Genomic DNA, 19,018 nt, shown 5'->3' with positions numbered 1-19,018 from the left:
TAGACGGCTGCACCACTCGGGAGCCAAATAAGACGGGTATCTGATACTTTTTATTTAACATTAAGTGAGATTCAACATAAAACTGTACAATAGTTAATGGTCCTGTATCTACATCCTTCACCTAGTTCCAATTTTCTTTCTCAAAGATCATAGAAAGCATTTGTTCTTCTTATTATTTAAGACTTGCCAAAAAATAAGGTTATGACAATATCTTATGTTGACACAATAATAAGAACTTGTGAGGAACCAACAGTTCCACAGAGAAGACAAAAAAGAATGCATTGAATAACAAAACGTATTGTCCCGGAGCTCTCTAATATTACTCCGTTCTAATTGGGAGACAACATTTTGTTACACACCCTCATTCATGTACACTAATTACATGTAAAACACATGCAATTTGCACATCCTGCAAGAGGGTGAATTTTGCAAGAACAGGTTACGTAAACCTTCAAAATTGTGAGTGGAAAACTGAATTCTTCATCAGATCGAATAATGAGTAACTTTACCAACATAATCTTATGCTTTAGACATGGAATCAATGTATACTGTTGAATAAGAGGACAATAAATCATTGGGTATATTATTGAAAAGATAAATCAGAGAATATTCTTGAATATTACATACACAGAAAAATATTAAATCTAGTTTTCTTCAAATCTACATTAAGTAAACACTGAACAACCTTTGCAGCTTAATTGAAACTGAAACATTGCAAACATGTCAGAAGCATTAACACAGAGCACATTTAATTTCTACCTGAAATAAAATATTACAGGATAATTACTTCATAATTGCGCTCATGACTGTGTGGCATTGTAGCATGTTTCTTTGGTATGTTCACCATTGGTCAGGTGGAGTGTTATATCAGCCATAAATCATACATTATTTACATTTTATCAAACTTCTTCCTCTTGATAACTTGCTCGGCTCAGGCGTAGAAACTGAAGTAGCTTTTCACAGTACTGCAACTAAGATTCGATTGTAGCAAGGAATCTGAAGTCCTTTGCATGAATATCAAGACAATAACAAGCTAGCCAGCCCAGTTGCACAAGTGTGGTCAGCAGGATGATTAATACTTATGTTGTACTTCCCAACAAACCATTGAATAGCATGCTGCTACTACATTTACTTTAATATATATTGGTTTGCCTGTCTTTATCAGAAATGAGGCTGTGCCCTGATTAGAATCTTTCTAAACATTTACGCTAGTCATTTTAAACACAAAGGTTATGTTGCCACCACCTGGCTGCGGCAAGGAAACATATCTTCCCTGTGTGGCAACATCTTCAATCAGCTTAATTAGTGCATTCTTACATACATTCTTACATTTGTCTGCCTGCAATGAGACACTACATTATACCTCAACATAGGCAAATGATCCTCCAAGAAGTGTAGGTAAGAAGTCCCTCATATGGTAAAGGCAGTGAGCTACAAAATAACACAAAAGGTCCAGCTTTTCAACAAAATGTTTCCTAAATATCAATTATGAAATCCATATTTTCCTCTTCTCATACAGCAAGGCAGCAGTACACATTCTTCAAAGCACTCTTCCACTTCCCAATGAGCCCCTTTGACTGATCTACCTCTGACATCCCTAGTGAGGATGCACGTACAGTATAATATATCTCGAGCTGCAGACCACATCCATTCATTGAAATCAGTGATATAGTGGTCACAAAAAAAGGTGGGTAAACTGATCGCCGGGTAGCAGAGAAAAAAGTAGCGCTCCCTATACTTCAATGCATCTTTCCGCAAAAGGTGGATAAACTGTCCCACAAAGGAAAAAAAAGGTAAACTACATTTACTCACCACTGATTGATACTTAAGGCACAGTTTGTAGTGTTTTTCAAGGTTTTATGAAAACAGTTCACCATCAGTCCCTTCTGAGACTTTGACTGTATCTTGGCTTGCAAAGCAGCATATTCATCGCTTGTTGAGAGAGAAGGGGACATGGGTGTCTACTTGGGTGTAAGAGGAGGGGATTGCATTTCATCGACACCGAAGAGACACCCAAGCTTCTGCTGGAGATCATTCCACACTGCACCCATCTAGTTATTGAACAAACAAAGTAGTCTGTTACAGTGAAAGCATCCTCTGACAAATTCCAAGATGATCATCTTATAATTGTGTATCTATTAAAGATTAGAATCAACACACACACATCAACCAAATGAAATGTGTGCTCTACTACTTCAACTCAATCCTAGAAATCCATGCCTGACACTGTATATTTCCAGGTGAGTCTCACCTCTTGGTGACCTTGGACCTGTGAGTTGACGAAGGCTCCCAGGATGTGAGAGGTGATGGGCAGGTATGTGAAGATGAGCTGAGTCTCCTGGTGAAGGCAGAACAGGGAGAAGTAGTTCCGCAGTTCCATGGTCTGAATGGCATTCTCCTGCTGTTAGGGGAGGATACAAACCATTACTTCACAAACCACAACCATATGATGGTTATCAAGAGGAACAGCCTCATTGATCATAAGACTATGCTGTCATGGCCTTGTCTGTAGAAGTCCGTGTTGAAAAACATGACATATGAGATCCATTCTAAAGGCTGAAATGTCAAATGCAATATCGTCCTAAAATGGTTTAGTATGAGAAATGTGGTAGGATATACAAGGACATCAATCCTTATACCAGGGTATCAATCAACTCCCCAATGATGGCATATAGGAAAATGCTGTTCCCTCCTTCCTCTCAATGTCAGAGAGGACACAGTCTCTCTGAGGGACAGAGGGTGGGTGGGGCCTGTGATGTCAGGATAATGAAGATGAAATAATGTCAACAGTGTTGATTTGACGTGTGACAACCCTGAGTAAATGAGGAAGGAAGAGGGTTTTCAAGCACACCGAGTGAGTGAGTGAGTGAGAGAGAGAGGAAGAGAAGGGGGTAAAATGAATGAGAAAGAGAACCTGCACAATGCGAGACTCCAGTTGCTCCACTGACACCTGCTCTTTGGGCTGCACTGTGGCACTCATCATCTGCCTCTTCATCATACCGTACTTCTGCAGCGCTCTCTGGTGCTCGTGCAATACTCCCTTCTCATGCCGCTCACACAGATCCTATGGGACACAACAACACACACACACTGGGTAAGAAATAACTACCCTATTTTTTACATTATAGCCATTTAGCAGACACTCTTGTCCAGCTTACAGTAAGTAGTGGGTGCATACTTTTTCGTACTGGTCCCCCGTGGGAATCGAACCCACAACCCTGGCGTTGCAAGCACCATGCTCTACCAACTGAGCCACATGGGTCAAAGATGTATTGTTAACACTCTAAATTAAGTTTCTGTTATACCTGTGTAGTACATTTGTAATAACACTGGTAACATTGCATTAACATGACAGATAGTCCTTCAGTAACTGCATTTTTTACATTTCTCAAACTCACTCTGTATGATTGCAGCAAATCCAAGAATAGATTCAGTTTTTCCACAACATCGTCCTCTTCTCTCCTCCCCTTAAGATATCAATGAATAAATGATTATGTTTTGCACGCAGGTAGAGTTTGGCAATAGCACAGTAGAGCAGGTGGAACGTATACAGTGAGCTGGATTGTACCTGCTGAGCACCTTTGTCGGCTAGCAGAGCAAACTCCACGGAAAGGCCTTTCAGAGACTGACGGAGAATGCCCCAGGTGCTTTGGGATGAGGCCAGAGAGGGAATGGGTGAACCATCGGAGCCCAGTGTACTGCAACAGAAAGCATAACTAGAGAAGCTGGACCAGTACGGTGTCTTGGCTGATAAAAAAGATTTGAAGTGAAAACCCTGAAAAGGAAAAGAAAACAAATCCTTTACAATTGTCAACATTTTCTTCCCCAAAACTGTTGTATGGGTCGGGTAGCTAGCATAATACGTTTCCTTGGGCCAAAACACTTGTGTAGAGAGGGGCGATAGAAAAAGAGAGCTTTATGCCCTTAAATGCTGAGTTCTGTACCTGAGCTCCCTTCCAAACATTAGCAAATCAGTGGCGTTTTCCTTGGAGCGCTCGGCCATCTTTTCTGCCCGGTCCCGCAGCTTGTGAAAGCTGTTGTGGATATTCCTGATCAGTTCCCTGCTTGATGAAAACTGGGCCTGGATATCAGCTGGGAGATATTCCTACAGCACAGATGTACCAAGACTCACACTGCTGCATCTCAGTAGGATATCAAATAGTCATTTGATGCACTATTTCATAATAGAAACAATACAAACCTTTGCCAGAGTTGCCATTGTATTAGTCATGAATTCATCTCCCATTTTCTTGCAAGCATCACGCATTTTCACTTGAACGTCCTGAGAGTAAGAGAGAGAGTAAAGTTGTGTGAGCAGTACGGTCATTATCCATGGCAAGCCCAAGAACAATGTGATCTTGGCATAGACAACTAGCAGAGATGAAGCAAGGTGGGATTTTCAGTAGCAAAGACGTACCGAGCCGTTGAAGGTGAGAAAGGTCTTGACCAGTTCGTCCTCGGAGAAGAAGGGGTGTCGTGCCACTAGGTTGATGAACCGGCCCAGAGCACGCCGCCTTCCCTCTATAAAGTCCCTCTCAGACATAGAGGTCAGGACTGTAGACAGACAGAGGTCAGTTAAAGAGCCAGCATATTCAGTTGTTCTGCTTCCGTAAAACAGAAGATATCATACCGTTTTATGTAATACAGTCAGGGTTGGCTCTTGATGTAACTAATCAACCTGGATTACTTTTAAAAAGTGTAATCGGATTACATACATTCTTAAAAACAGCTAATTACTTTCGGGATTACTTCATCTATCTATACTTCATCTTGATAAAACTTTGTCATCATTGCTGTCATTTAGCGCACCATCAGCACTTCTCACATGCTCTCAGAGATTCTATTATTCTGCTGATCGCCCATCAAGGGTGGATGGCTTCTTATGTGGTTGAATGAATTGGTAAGGCTTCCAAAACATTTACACCTGGCTCACTGGTCAATGCAAATCAGCTGGGACTACAGAGGTCCTGCTTGCTGCTTTTAAGCAGTGCAATTTCAAACTCTCTTTCCTTGGTGAAATGCTTTCTGATTGCACAATATTTCAAAATGTAGGCCTAATCATGGGAAAAACACTATTGAATGCCACCAATGTTGTTACTGTTTAAAAGAAAAGGGTCTAAGCTTTCTGGTCTGAATTGTATTTAATATTCAACAAAGGGCACTCACATCGGGCATTCAAGGTGGGTGTATAGGCATATAGATTAAAATGTACTGTTAGATATACATTTCACGGCTAACTATCAGTAATATGCTATATTTTGAGTTAGCGATCTAGCTAACCACTTCTTCATCTGGTGAATTAGTCCCAAATAAATTAGCCTCAAAATATAAATGAGTGCCCAAAAAGATGTAGACAAATGAATATCTATTGAACAAAAAAATATAACAATTCTGTAACCCTATTTTCATAGAAAAATAATAACAATTGCCTAGTTGCCAAACCCCAAATCCATGACAATCACCAGTTTAGGTTGCAAATCAAAATAGCTGGAATCATGCAGTTGTACTTGAACATGATGTAAGAATAAACCATGTATTTCTTGAATCATACCATGTTAGTAGTCTAGTACACCTCTGAATAAAAAACGCTGAATTACTTTATAAGACGATAAGGATACCATTTTTTTTCTATTGCATGACCCCACAGCAATTGTGGTGCAACCAAATCATGGGCTGTTGCCAACAAGTGAAAATGTTAGTATGGAGCCCTGTGACTATGATCTTACACATAGAATATAACATGAATTATAGGATCTTTAAGCTATGCTCTCACCCCATTTGGAAATAATAATGTTACTAAATTAAAGAATACTATATTAAATCAACAGTTTTAAGCGTTTTCAAATATGTCTGGGTGCTAGAAGTGAAAGTAATGCAAAAGTAATCCAAATGTAATTGGATTAGGTTACTTATTTGGGGTAATTCAAATTATTATTTATCATGTAACTGTAATCAGTAACGGATTACATTCTTCAAGTTATCCGCCCAACCCTGAAAAAAAGTAATAACAATGGTATCTAATAATGGTAATATAAAGACAGAGTTCATGTCTGCTGTGGGAACACAGGTGAAGTTGGATTAATAGAATTTGAGTTTCTTTGGAGCAGCGGGACCCCAGCTCTGATGCAGAGTGGAACACTATTATTTACAGACCAAAGCCTCACTCTCCTCCAAATAATCAAACATTCTGACTGACATCCTCTATATACCTCCTTTCAGCATTCTCTTAGGCGGCAGTGCAGGCACCATTCTGTAGGCCAACCTCTGCAGCAAGAGCTCGTGGAAGACATCGAAATCACTGTACCGCCGGTAAACAGATGTCTTAAAATGCTGAAAAAGTTCAAACAAATATTATCTGTGAATAACCGAGATGTGCAAAATAACATAATGCTTTGGGTTGTGAATTCAACAAATATATTGACAATGGATGTGTTTGTCATGGGTTGGCTTTAGTTCATACTGTTTGTGAATGCTCACTGCACAGAAACAACACCAGCTCTGTTCAGCTTAGGCATCCAGTGTAAGCGATGCAATGTACTGTATGTATACATTCATTCTTAGATGGACCCTTACCAACAAGCATTAAAGCCATTCGTTTCACCAAGCCAAAAATGCAGAAATAATTGAGGAGCCAGGAACATAGCCAGAGGGAATTACAGGCTTTTTGGAGTTATGATCAAAATTCCTATAAAAAAATATGTTGCTTGTAATGCACAATTGTGACCTATTCGAAGTAAAAAGGTAAATACATGGTAAAGTATGTGCTTGACCTTTTCTATGAATAAATTCCTTGACTGTTCTTCTAACAAAGCCCATTTATGTTACTCTCATATGTAATTAAATGCAGCCTTCACCTGGCTGGTGATCTGGTACTCCACGTGTTTGAGGAACAGACCCTTCTTTTCAGGAATTAGCTCCACCTGGACTGTATCCCTGGCAAGCAGCTTGCCCAGGGTCTGGGACACCGTGAGGGGGCTCTCCTGAGTTGGCTGCATCCTCAGAGTCTGGAGGTCCTTGAACTCACCAAGTTGGGGCTTAGGGAACTCTGTCAAATCAAACATGAGTAACCAATGCTCTCATCTACTCATTTCTCTAGAAGGCAATCAGCACATCTATGCTCACAGACAAAGTGTACACATCCAGCTCTATTGAACTAATAGACATCATTTATGATTTCCTGTAGTGCAGGTTCAAATATAAAAAACATCCATGTTGTGTGGGAAAAGCAAGCATGTTTCAGTGTACATTTGACATTTCACCTCCCTTAGTTGCCCTCTGATCCCTCAGACACTTGAAATCTCCCATTCACATTTTTTTGGCTACTTTTATTTAATCAAGGGAGCCAAATTGAGACCAGTGTCTCATTTGCAATAGTGCCCTGAGGACACACTTGCGTGAACTTAATTACCAACAGAGTTTTAAACTGCCCTATCGGCACCAGGGAATCCAGGTGGAAATTGTTTGTAAGGTATTCCATAACTGTGGAATACTAAAGGCGAATTTACCAAACTTTGTGGAGACAACCGAGACCTCAAGAGTTAAGAAAACCTCAGAACGGGATTGGTATCTCATATTGTAATATTTCAATAGGGAAGTGGGGTATGCTGGAATCTTGTGGAGCAGAGCTTTGTAAACAAGAAAGGAGTAATAAAGTGATCTACAGGATTTTAGTCAGGTCCAGCCAACCTTCTGATACATGATGCAGTGATGAGTATTAAAACTGTCAGTGAAGCACGCTACGGTAGACTGCATCCAACTGTTTAAGAGTAGTGGCTTGCTGCAGTCTGGTAAAAAATATTTGCCCCCTTTCAGATTTTCTAAATTTTTTGCATATTTTTGATACTGAATGTTATCAGATCTTCAACCAAAATCTAATATTAGATAAAGGGAACTCAGAAATAACACAAAGTTATACGTATTTTATTTATTTAATTCACGCAGTTATGCAACACCCAATTCCCCTGTGTGAAAAATGAATTGCCCCTTACACTCAATAACTAGTTGTGCCACCTTTAGCTGCAATGACTGCAACCAAATGCTTCCTGTTGTTGTTGATCAGTATCTCACATCGCCCGAGGCAGCAAAGCATCCCCAAACCATCACACTACCACCACCATGCTTGACCGTTGTCATGAGGTTCTTACTGTGGAATGCAGTGTTTGGTTTTCGTCAGGCATAATGCGACCCTATGTTATCCAAGTTTGCCAAAAAAAGCACCTGCAAACACCTGGATAATCATCAAGACTCTTGGAAGAATGTTCTATGATTGATTCAAAAGTAGAACTTTTTGACGAAAACCAAACACTGCATTCCACAGTAGGAACCTCATACCAACGGTCAAGCATGGTGGTGGTAGTGTGATGGTTTGGGGGTGCTTTGCTGCCTCAGGACCTGTACGACATCCCTTAATAGAAGGAACCATGAATTCTGCTCTGTATCAGATAATTCTACAGGAGAATGTTAGGCTATCTGTCTGTGAGCTGAAGCGCAGCTGGGTCATGCAGCAAGACAATGATCCAAAACACACAATCAAGTCTACATGGCTAAAAGGCAATACATTTGAAGTTTTGGAATGACCTAGTCAAAGTCCAGACCTAATCCCAATTGAGATGTTGTGGCAGGACTTGAAACAAGCAGTTCATGCTTGAAAACCCACAAATGTCGCTGAGTTACAACAGTTCTTCATGAAGGAGTGGTCCAAAATTCCTCCACAGTGACGTGAGACTGATAAACAACTACAACTTTTATTTTTTTTATTTTTTATTTCACCTTTATTTAACCAGGTAGGCTAGTTGAGAACAAGTTCTCATTTGCAACTGCGACCTGGCCAAGATAAAGCATAGCAGTGTGAACAGACAACAACACAGAGTTACACATAGAGTAAACAATAAACAAGTCAATAGCATGGTAGAAAAAAAGAGAATCTATATACAATGTGTGCAAAAGGCATGAGGAGGTAGGCAATAAATCGAATAATTACAATTTAGCAGATTAACACTGGAGTGATAAATCATCAGATGATCATGTGCAAGTAGAGATACTGGTGTGCAAAAGAGCAGAAAAGTAAATAAATAAAAGCAGTATGGGGGTGAGGTAGGTAAATTGGGTGGGCTATATACCGATGGACTATGTACAGCTGCAGCGATCGGTTAGCTGCTCAGATAGCAGATGTTTAAAGTTGTTGAGGGAGATAAAAGTCTCCAACTTCAGAGATTTTTGCAATTCGTTCCAGTCGCAGGCAGCAGAGAACTGGAAGGAAAGGCGGCCAAATGAGGTTTTGGCTTTAGGGATGATCAGTGAGATACACCTGCTGGAGCGCGTGCTACGGGTGGGTGTAGCCATCGTGACCAGTGAACTGAGATAAGGCGGCACTTTACCTAGCATAGCCTTGTAGATGACCTGGAGCCAGTGGGTCTGACGACGAACATGTAGCGAGGGCCAGCCGACTAGGGCATACAGGTCGCAGTGGTGGGTAGTATATGGGGCTTTGGTGACAAAACGGATGGCACTGTGATAAACTGCATCCAGTTTGCTGAGTAGAGTATTGGAAGATATTTTGTAGATGACATCGCCGAAGTCGAGGATCGGTAGGATAGTCAGTTTTACTAGGGTAAGTTTCGCGGCGTGAGTGAGGGAGGCTTTGTTGCGAAATAGAAAGCCGACTCTAGATTTGATTTTGGATTGGAGATGTTTGATATGAGTCTGGAAGGAGAGTTTGCAGTCTAGCCAGACACCTAGGTACTTATAGATGTCCACATATTCTAGGTCGGAACCGTCCAGGGTGGTGATGCTAGTCGGGCGTGCGGGTGCAGGCAGCGAACGGTTGAAAAGCATGCATTTGGTTTTACTAGCGTTTAAGAGCAGTTAGAGGCCACGGAAGGAGTGTTGTATGGCATTGAAGCTCGTTTGGAGGTTAGATAGCACAGTGTCCAAGGAAGGGCCAGAAGTATACAGAATGGTGTCGTCTGCGTAGAGGTGGATCAGGGAATCGCCCGCAGCAAGAGCAACATCATTGATATATACAGAGAAAAGAGTCGGCCCGAGAATTGAACCCTGTGGTACCCCCATAGAGACTGCCAGAGGACCGGACAACATGCCCTCCGATTTGACACACTGAACTCTGTCTGCAAAGTAGTTGGTGAACCAGGCAAGGCAGTCATTAGAAAAACCGAGGCTACTGAGTCTGCCGATAAGAATATGGTGATTGACAGAGTCGAAAGCCTTGGCCAGGTCGATGAAGACGGCTGCACAGTACTGTCTTTTATCGATGGCGGTTATGATATCGTTTAGTACCTTGAGCGTGGCTGAGGTGCACCCGTGACCGGCTCGGAAACCGGATTGCACAGCGGAGAAGGTACGGTGGGATTCGAGATGGTCAGTGATCTGTTTGTTGACTTGGCTTTCGAAGACCTTAGATAGGCAGGGCAGGATGGATATAGGTCTGTAACAGTTTGGGTCCAGGGTGTCTCCCCCTTTGAAGAGGGGGATGACCGTGGCAGCTTTCCAATCCTTGGGGATCTCAGATGATACGAAGGAGAGGTTGAACAGGCTGGTAATAGGGGGTGCGACAATGGCGGCGGACAGTTTCAGAAATAGGGGGTCCAGATTGTCAAGCCCAGCTGTTGGCCAAGGTTGGAGTCGCCAGGAGGAAGGCATGGCCAGCCGTTGAGAAATGCTTGTTGAAGTTTGATTATCACGGATTTATCGGTGGTGACCGTGTTACCTAGCCTCAGTGCAGTGGGCAGCTAGGAGGAGGTGCTCTTGTTCTCCATGGACTTTACAGTATCCCAGAACGTTTTGGAGTTAGAGCTACAGGATGCAAATTTCTGCTTGAAAAAGCTGGCCTTTGCTTTCCAGACTGACTGCGTATATTGGTTCCTGACTTCCCTGAACAGTTGCATATCGCGGGGGCTCTTCGATGCTATTGCAGTTCGCCACAGGATGTTTTTGTGCTGGTCGAGGGCAGTCAGGTCTGGAGTGAACCAAGGGCTATATCTGTTCTTAGTTCTGCATTTTTTGAACGGAGCATGCTTGTCTAATATGGTGAGGAAGTAACTTTTAAAGAATGACCAGGCATCCTCAACTGACGGGATGAGGTCAATATCCTTCCAGGGTACCCGGGCCAGGTCGATTAGAAAGGCCTGCTCGCAGAAGTGTTTTAGGGAGCGTTTGACAGTGATGAGGGGTGGTCGTTTGACCGCGGACCCGTAGCGGATACAGGCAATGAGGCAGTGATCGCTGAGATCTTGATTGAAGACAGCAGAGGTGTATTTGGAGGGCAAGTTGGTCAGGATAATGTCTATTAGGGTGCCCATGTTTACGGATTTAGGGTTGTACCTGGTGGGTTCCTTGATGATTTGTGTGAGATTGAGGGCATCTAGCTTAGATTGTAGGACTGCCGGGGTGTTAAGCATATCCCAGTTTAGGTCACCTAACAGAACAAACTCTGAAGCTAGATGGGGGGGCGATCAATTCACAGATGGTGTCCAGGGCACAGCTGGGAGCTGAGGGGGGTCGGTAGCAGGCGGCAACAGTGAGAGACTTATTTCTGGAGAGATTAATTTTTAAAATTAGAAGTTCGAACTGTTTGGGCATAGACCTGGAAAGTATGACAGAACTTTGCAGGCTATCTCTGCAGTAGATTGCAACTCCTCCCCCTTTGGCAGTTCTATCTTGACGGAAAGTGTTATAGTTGGGTATGGAAATCTCAGAATTTTTGGTGGCCTTCCTAAGCCAGGATTCAGACACGGCAAGGACATCAGGGTTGGCAGAGTGTGCTAAAGCGGTGAGTAAGACAAACTTAGGGAGGAGGCTTCTGATGTTGACATGCATGAGACCAAGGCTTTTTCGATCACAGAAGTCAACAAATGAGGGTGCCTGGGGACATGCAGGGCCTGGGTTTACCTCCACATCACCCGAGGAACAGAGGAGTAGTAGGATGAGGGTGCGGCTAAAGGCTATCAAAACTGGTCGCCTAGAGCGTTGGGGACAAGGAATAAAAGGAGCAGATTTATGGGCGTGGTAGAATAGATTCTGGGCATAATGTGCAGACAGGGGTATGGTGGGGCACGGGTACAGCGGAGGCAAGCCCAGGCACTGGGTGATGATAAGAGAGGTTGTATCTCTGGACATGCTGACATGCTGTCTCAATGGGTGAGGTCACCGCATGTGTGGGAGGTGGGACAAAGGAGGTATCAGAGGTACGGGGAGTGGAACTACGGGCTCCATTGCAAACCAAAACAATGATAACTAGCCTGAACAACAGTATACAAGGCATATTGATATTTGAGAGAGACATACAGTAAGGCATAAAGTAATTGCAGGTCTTGATTGGGAGAGCTAGCTAAAACAACAGGTGAGATAACAGCAGCTAGTCAGCTAACACAGCAACAGCAGGTAAAATGGCGATGACTAGGCAGAGAGGGTCGGATTAACTACACACAGAGCCTGAGTTAAAACACAGAGCCGACAGATAAAACACAAATAAACAGAATGGAGTACCGTGAATTAATGGACAGTCCAGCAGGCATCAGCTATGTAGCCAAGTGATCATAGTGTCCGGGGGGCAGCCGTAGATGGAGCAGGGAAGCCGCCACTACGCTAGCACGCGGCGTTTAAAGTTAGTAGCCCGGGGGTGGTCTGCTCAGACGGAGGGGGTCTGCTCAGACGGAGGCCGGTTGAGGGCACAGCGGATGGGGTATTCGTCGGCAGACCAGACGTGGTGGTGCGGCGGGGCACCGTGTCGACAGAGAATCCAAGCCAGATGGCGAAAGAGGTATTGTAGAATTTTGTTTGCTAACTGGTGCTAGCTTCGTGGCAGTGGCGCTAGCTGCAAGCTAGCTGTGAGGATCAGAAGTAGTGGCTCAGGGATTACGGCAGGAATCCGGCGTTGTTGTGGAGAGACAGTCCGATGCTGGTAAATTGGTGAGTAATATCCAGGCTAATAACAGGGCTGGTGTCTGTGCAGAAGGTAAAAGCTGCTAGCAGTGGCTAAAAATGACTAAATAGCTTGTAGCTGATTAGCTGGTTAGCTACTGGTGGTTCTTGAATGTGTTCCAAAGTTAAAAAAGTTAAAAAATAATAGCGATTCCGTATCACATTGGGTGAGGTAGGTTACCGGAAGGTATAATCGAATAAAAAATCGAAAAGAGATAGATTTTTTTTTTTTATATACAGTATATACAAAAAATACGAAAAATACAAAAGTACACGAGAGGACGAAACAAAACATGCCTACACTGCTACGCCATCTTGGCGTCCTGAATTACAGGAAGTGTTTGGTTGGAGTCATTGCAGCTAAAGGTGGCACAACCAGTTATTGAGAGTAAGGGCGCAACTACTTTTTCACACAAGGGCATTGGGTGTGGCATAACTTTATTTATGAAATAAATGTAATAAGTATGTAATTGTTGTGTTATTTGTTCACTCAGGTTCCCTTTATCTAATATTAGGATTTGTTTGAAGATCTGATAACATTCAGTATCAAACATATGCAAAAGTAGAGAAAATTAGAAAGGGGGAAAAATACTTTCACACAGCACTATATATAAATAGTAAAGAGCACAGGTCCCAATACCAATGCCTGAGGTCCACCTTTCGTAATATTGAGGAAACTAGACTTGACACCATTAGAAAGCACACATGACTCCCTAAACTCAAATGTCTCTTAAGTCTTTCAAACAATTATGATGGTGTGATTCATGTGATCCTGAATGTAACCCTCCTTGACATTCCACAGAGATATGAGCAGAGTTAATAGTCCTCCTACAACAACCAGGAAACCAGCTCTACCATAGCTCAGCAGAGAAAACGTGACATCAATTTCACAGAAAGCAGTCAGCTGCCATATTGGCAGCACTTGAAATAACACAGAGGGCCCTAAATAATAATATGAGCTTTGGAACAGAGCTCTAACTCAGGGCTGTGTTCGGAGTAATGGCTACCTCTGAAAAACCAAAGACGACGACTCCTCTCCAACTTAAATGGTACTGTACACTGTAACACTCATGCTTTTCTGCACAAAAACCTAGCCGCAGAATGTGAAAGTAAATTGATTCATACAATCAAGAAATACAAGTGTACTTAAGAGAGAGGGAAGAGTTCTTCCTGTAACTTTCATTATGATTTTCACAGAGCTGTTCCAGAGGAATAAAAAAGGGCAGGGAAAGGTATTTTACAGAGACATGGGAAGGGAGCTGGTGTATTCCCGGACGCAATGCCCAGAGGTTAGAGGAAACCGGCCAACAAATACAACACACTATGATAAAACTAGGACCAGCTTTTTAGCACAGCACACTTGCTTGTTTTGTGTGCAAATGCAATGTGCTTGTCACATGCATATTCAACTTCACACAAGAAATATATAGTGAACTGAACTTTCTCACACAAGCTGTTTATAGGGGTCACAAAGGTTTTTGACCTTACATACTAAACAGTCAAGCTACTCATTAAGCTACACATTTACTGCTGTGTCCTCACTTGTAAACAACTAGTTCAAAGGCTTACCTTGTATGCAGTTCTCTAAGAGTTTCGGGCTTGGTTGCTTTCCTTGCTGAGCAAGCGCAATCAACGCCAGTGCTTTATATAGGGACAACTTGCTTAAGAATCCATCAGTGTAGTCAACATGCTCAGCAATCTGAAAAAGACAAGGACATTACAGGACTCTCTTAACAGGTCATTGCCCAATCCAAGGTCTAAATTCAGCAGTGGTTGACAAGAAAAAGCAGAAAACACTTCAGTAATGATATAATGCAGTCAGAAACATCAAACTGAACCATGTGGTCTCAGCTGAAATGCATCTATGAAGCGTTTCCATGGATAATGTGTAACATGTCGTATTTTTCATGTCCCATGTGCTCTTGAATAGCACAACTTTTAAAGGCCATCCCCTCAAATACCATCACTTTTCAGTAAGCTTTACTGAAGCAAATACCACTAATTAAATGGCAGCAAGGAGATAGTTAGCAGAAACCACCCTTTCTAATAACTGGTGTTGGAACTAGTATTGTAATTACCCCCTTAGTACTTAGTGGTAAAACAAATATAGGCTTGAGAGGGTATTCGAATAGAGTTGAATGGTTTGTATCAAAGAGCTCTAGATGTTTTTCAAGTATTTTCTGTTATGCGTCTACTTCCTATTCTGCAGAATTTCTTGTTCACTTTTCTTGGAGTTCCAAGAAGGGAAGAGGATAGAAAACCCATAGGTCTAATACATTACAAACCAGTCTGTGCTTCTCTTTCATAACAACAAAAACTTGAGCCTAAAAAAAACACAAACAGCCAGAACTCCCTTTCCACATTTGGCAGGCATTCTAAATCATAGATGTGACAACAAGTAAAGAGAAAGTTGTGTTCACCTGGCCCTGCACAGCACTGGGAAGATCTGTTCTGCTGAGCAACCTCTGGAAGACCTCCACCTGCACTCGTTCATCTATCTTACTCCGGATGGCCTCATAAACTTCCCTGTAGTATGGAGGGACTGATCCTGACAGAGAAGGTGCACAAACCATTAGGCATGGATTTATGTGGATGAAGACATTTTTATTAATTGCATGATTTGTGGTTAAACATCATTAACAAAATCGATTTCATTTAACCTAAACAAAATCAAATGTATTGGTCGCGTACACATATTTTGCAAATGTTATCGCAGGTGCAACGAAATGCTTGTGTATAGCTCCAACAGTGCAGTAATACCTAACAATACAGAAACACACACACTCCAAAATTATTATCAGAATGAGCAATGTCAGAGTCCGGATATATATAGATATTTTACACAGTGTACAAAACATTAAGAACACCTGCTCTATCCATTACAGACTGACCAGGTGAATCCATCTGAAAGCTATGATCTCTTATTGATGTCACTTGTTAAATCCACTTAAAATCAGTGTAGATGAAGGAGAGGAGACAGGTTAAGGAAGGATTTTCAAGCCTTGAGACATGGATTGTGTATGTGTGCCATTCAGAGGGTGAATGAGCAAGACAACATATTTAAGTGCCTTTGAACAGGGTATGGTAGTAGGTGTCAGGCACACCAGTTTGTGTCAAGAACTACAACGCTGCTGGGTTTTTCACGCTCAACAGTTTCCGTGTGTATCAAGAATGGTCCACCACCCAAAGGACATCCAGTCAACTTGACACAACTGTGGGAAGCATTGGAGTCAACATGGGCCAGCATCAACATGGGCCAGAAGGTGTTCCTAATGTTTGGTATACTCAGTGTATACTCTCCTTTCTTTGCCAAAAAATGTGGCAAAGAAACAAACTTCATGTCCTGAATACAAAACAATGTCTAAGGCACCAATCCAGAATCTCCCATAAGTGTTCAATTGGGGTTGAGATCTGGTGACTGAGACAACCATGGCATATGGTTTACATCGTTTTCATGCTCATCAAATCATTCAGTGGCCAATCGTGCTCTGTGGGATGGGTAGCCAAAATAATGGCCTGCCCAGCATTTTTATACATGACCCTAAGCATGATAGGATGTTAATTGCTTAATTAACTCAGGAACCACCTGCTTTCAATATACTTTGTATCCCTCATTTCCATTATTCTTTGTATCCCTCATTTCCATTATATGTAATTTTCATAATGAAAAAAAATAAAAATAAACTATCGACAACTTTCCTATGATAGTCTGGGTACCAACTAACTTTCCACTCCTGTCATTTGCCAAGAGGCTGGTAAAAAAAAAGCAAAACGGGAATCCTCTGCTCTCCCCACACCCAATGTTATGTTTACAATGACATGTATTACATCAGTATACCCAATGTTAGAATGTTTCTAATTAAATTAATGTTTTTCTATTAGTATAATTTGCATAAATATTGTGATTGGATGATAGCTGTGAGGGTTATCGAATCAGGATCAAATCTTAATGACAGAATGTTCATATGAAGAGTGCCTAAAGTCTCTTAGGCAAATGACAGGAGAGGCAAGTAGTGGAATATAATAGCTAAACAGAAGACAACCAGGCTAGTCCTTTGCTATGGAACGTTGAATACGTGAGTTGGACAGGTCATAGAAATATAATCTAGATTGTAATTCTATGGGACAGGTAACATCCATAACAGGTGAGAACATGACAATGAGCAGACCAATGCAACAGTACAGCAGCCTACCCTACTGTATAAAAAAAACGAGTTATCTGTCAAATCACCCTTAATTACACCTATCTTATGTTTTTGTCTATTACTGTTCTGTACTTGTAAGTTTTATGTGGACCCCAGGTAGAGTAGTTGCTGCATGTGCAGTAGCTAATGGGGATCCTAATAAACTAAACACCCTTGCTAAACTTGTAATCTAATGCTCAGATGAGTAGCCTGCATTTTACAATTCGCAGTAAACCTACTATATTACTGTTTATCTTAAGTTGACAGGTTTTATAGTTACATCACGAATCGTAGGCTGCACTATTTAGCTCTGAACACTTCACACCGCGTTCTCTTAGTCTGAATTCAATTAACAAACGTACCCCCCCCCAAAAAAAAAAACATTATTTCGCCTGTCGCCACGTAGAACGTTTACAAAAAGTCGAAAACACATTCTTAAATCCAACATAAAGATGTGGAACATAACACGTATTTAGCAAATTACCTTCATTGAGCTCGCCTGCCATAGTTCAGATTGGCATGTGAGCACGACAGCACCTCCATGTGATTTCCTGAAGAAAAAACCCCGAATAATATCCTGTCTTAAAGTTGTAGTGAACTTTGGACTTTTGCCAGATTTCAGACTTTATGCAGCAGTACTGTATATGTCCAAACATTATTGTAGGCACTAGACAAGACCTGGATTACTGCAAACTGGATATTAGGAATCCAGAACATAGGAGCATAGGTGAACAAGTGTTATTGTATATGGGCCCTCCCCCACAAAGGCTTGAAAAACCTCAAATATGCCTCTGCCCTCGAATATAATTGCATTCCCACTCTCAGTCCAACTTTGTAAACCGTGCAATTATGACATAGCCTAACCGCAGTGGTGTAAAGTACTTAAGTAAAAATACTTTAAAGTACTACTTAAGTAGTTTTTTGGGGTATCTGCACTTTACTGTACTATTTATATTGTTGACTAATTTTACTTCACTACATTCCAAAAGAAAATGGTGTACTTTTTACTCCATACATTTTCCCTGACATCCAAAAGTACTAGTTACAATTTGAATTCTTAGCAGTACAGGAAAAAGGTGAAATTCACACACTTATCAAGAGAAAGTCCCTGGTCATCCGTACTGCCTCTGATCTGGTGGACACACTAAACATAAATGTTTCCTTTGTAAATTATGTCTAAGTGTTGGAGTGTGCCCCTGGCTGTCAAAAAAAATTATAAAAAAGGAAATTGTGCCATCTGGTTTGCTAAATATAAGGAATTTGATCAATAGCATTTACTTTTACTTTGTACTTTTACTCAAGTAGTATTTTACTGGGTTACTTTCACTTTACTTGAGCCATTTTATATTAGGGTAGCTTTACTTTTACTCAAGTATGACAATCAAGTACTTTTTCCACCTCTGCCTAACCATAACTTGATTTGAAAAAACTCTAGCCAAATAAATCAAAGAACATCTCTTTGAGGACCAGTGCACCAAATCTATTTATTGGATATTGATATACAAATGTGTATATGATTACATTGTAATCTATTTTTACTTGTTGGTCGTTCAATGGGTTGAGATGGTCTAAAAGTTTGAAGGGTGATTTGTCTCCTCCAATAGATCCCGAAGGAGAGAAAAAAACAGTCAAGTAATTAGCAGGACCCTAAATTGATAATTACAAAAATGTTGTTATTGTACAGTGTGTGTGTCAATGATTTCCTGGATAGAGCCCAATAGTTTGTTCATTTATCCCTTTACTCAGCAGGTTGACTCGATAACTCGCTCTTACTCAAAATATGCCTGGGTGTGTGTAGCTTCACCATCTCGCCACCAGAGGCCACTACACACAAATCATTTACACGAGACAGCGGCGCTGCGTGAGGAGTGGGGTTGTTGTGGGTGCGAGCGGGACTG

At 41.6% G+C, this 19,018-nt stretch overlaps 1 protein-coding gene across 1 annotated transcript; it reads right to left on the bottom strand.

Annotated features, from left to right (window-relative positions):
- Nucleotides 1-30: 30 nt before the first annotated feature.
- Nucleotides 31-17,626, bottom strand: LOC120044007 (sorting nexin-8-like). The gene is made up of 13 exons (XM_038988600.1): nt 17,605-17,626; nt 15,357-15,484; nt 14,506-14,635; nt 6,855-7,045; nt 6,210-6,330; nt 4,418-4,554; nt 4,202-4,282; nt 3,945-4,105; nt 3,569-3,698; nt 3,399-3,467; nt 2,915-3,064; nt 2,252-2,401; nt 31-2,051 (listed from the first exon to the last, which is right to left on the bottom strand). The coding sequence occupies exons 1-13, from the start codon at nt 17,624-17,626 to the stop codon at nt 1,962-1,964; spliced, it is 1,560 nt and encodes a 519-aa protein (XP_038844528.1). The 3' UTR covers nt 31-1,961.
- Nucleotides 17,627-19,018: the final 1,392 nt, after the last annotated feature.

This window comes from Salvelinus namaycush, chromosome 3, assembly GCF_016432855.1.
Source record: "Salvelinus namaycush isolate Seneca chromosome 3, SaNama_1.0, whole genome shotgun sequence".
Taxonomy (NCBI): Eukaryota; Metazoa; Chordata; class Actinopteri; order Salmoniformes; family Salmonidae; genus Salvelinus; species Salvelinus namaycush.
Note: the sequence above shows the minus strand (reverse complement) of the source record. Positions and strands in the feature narration are given on the sequence as shown.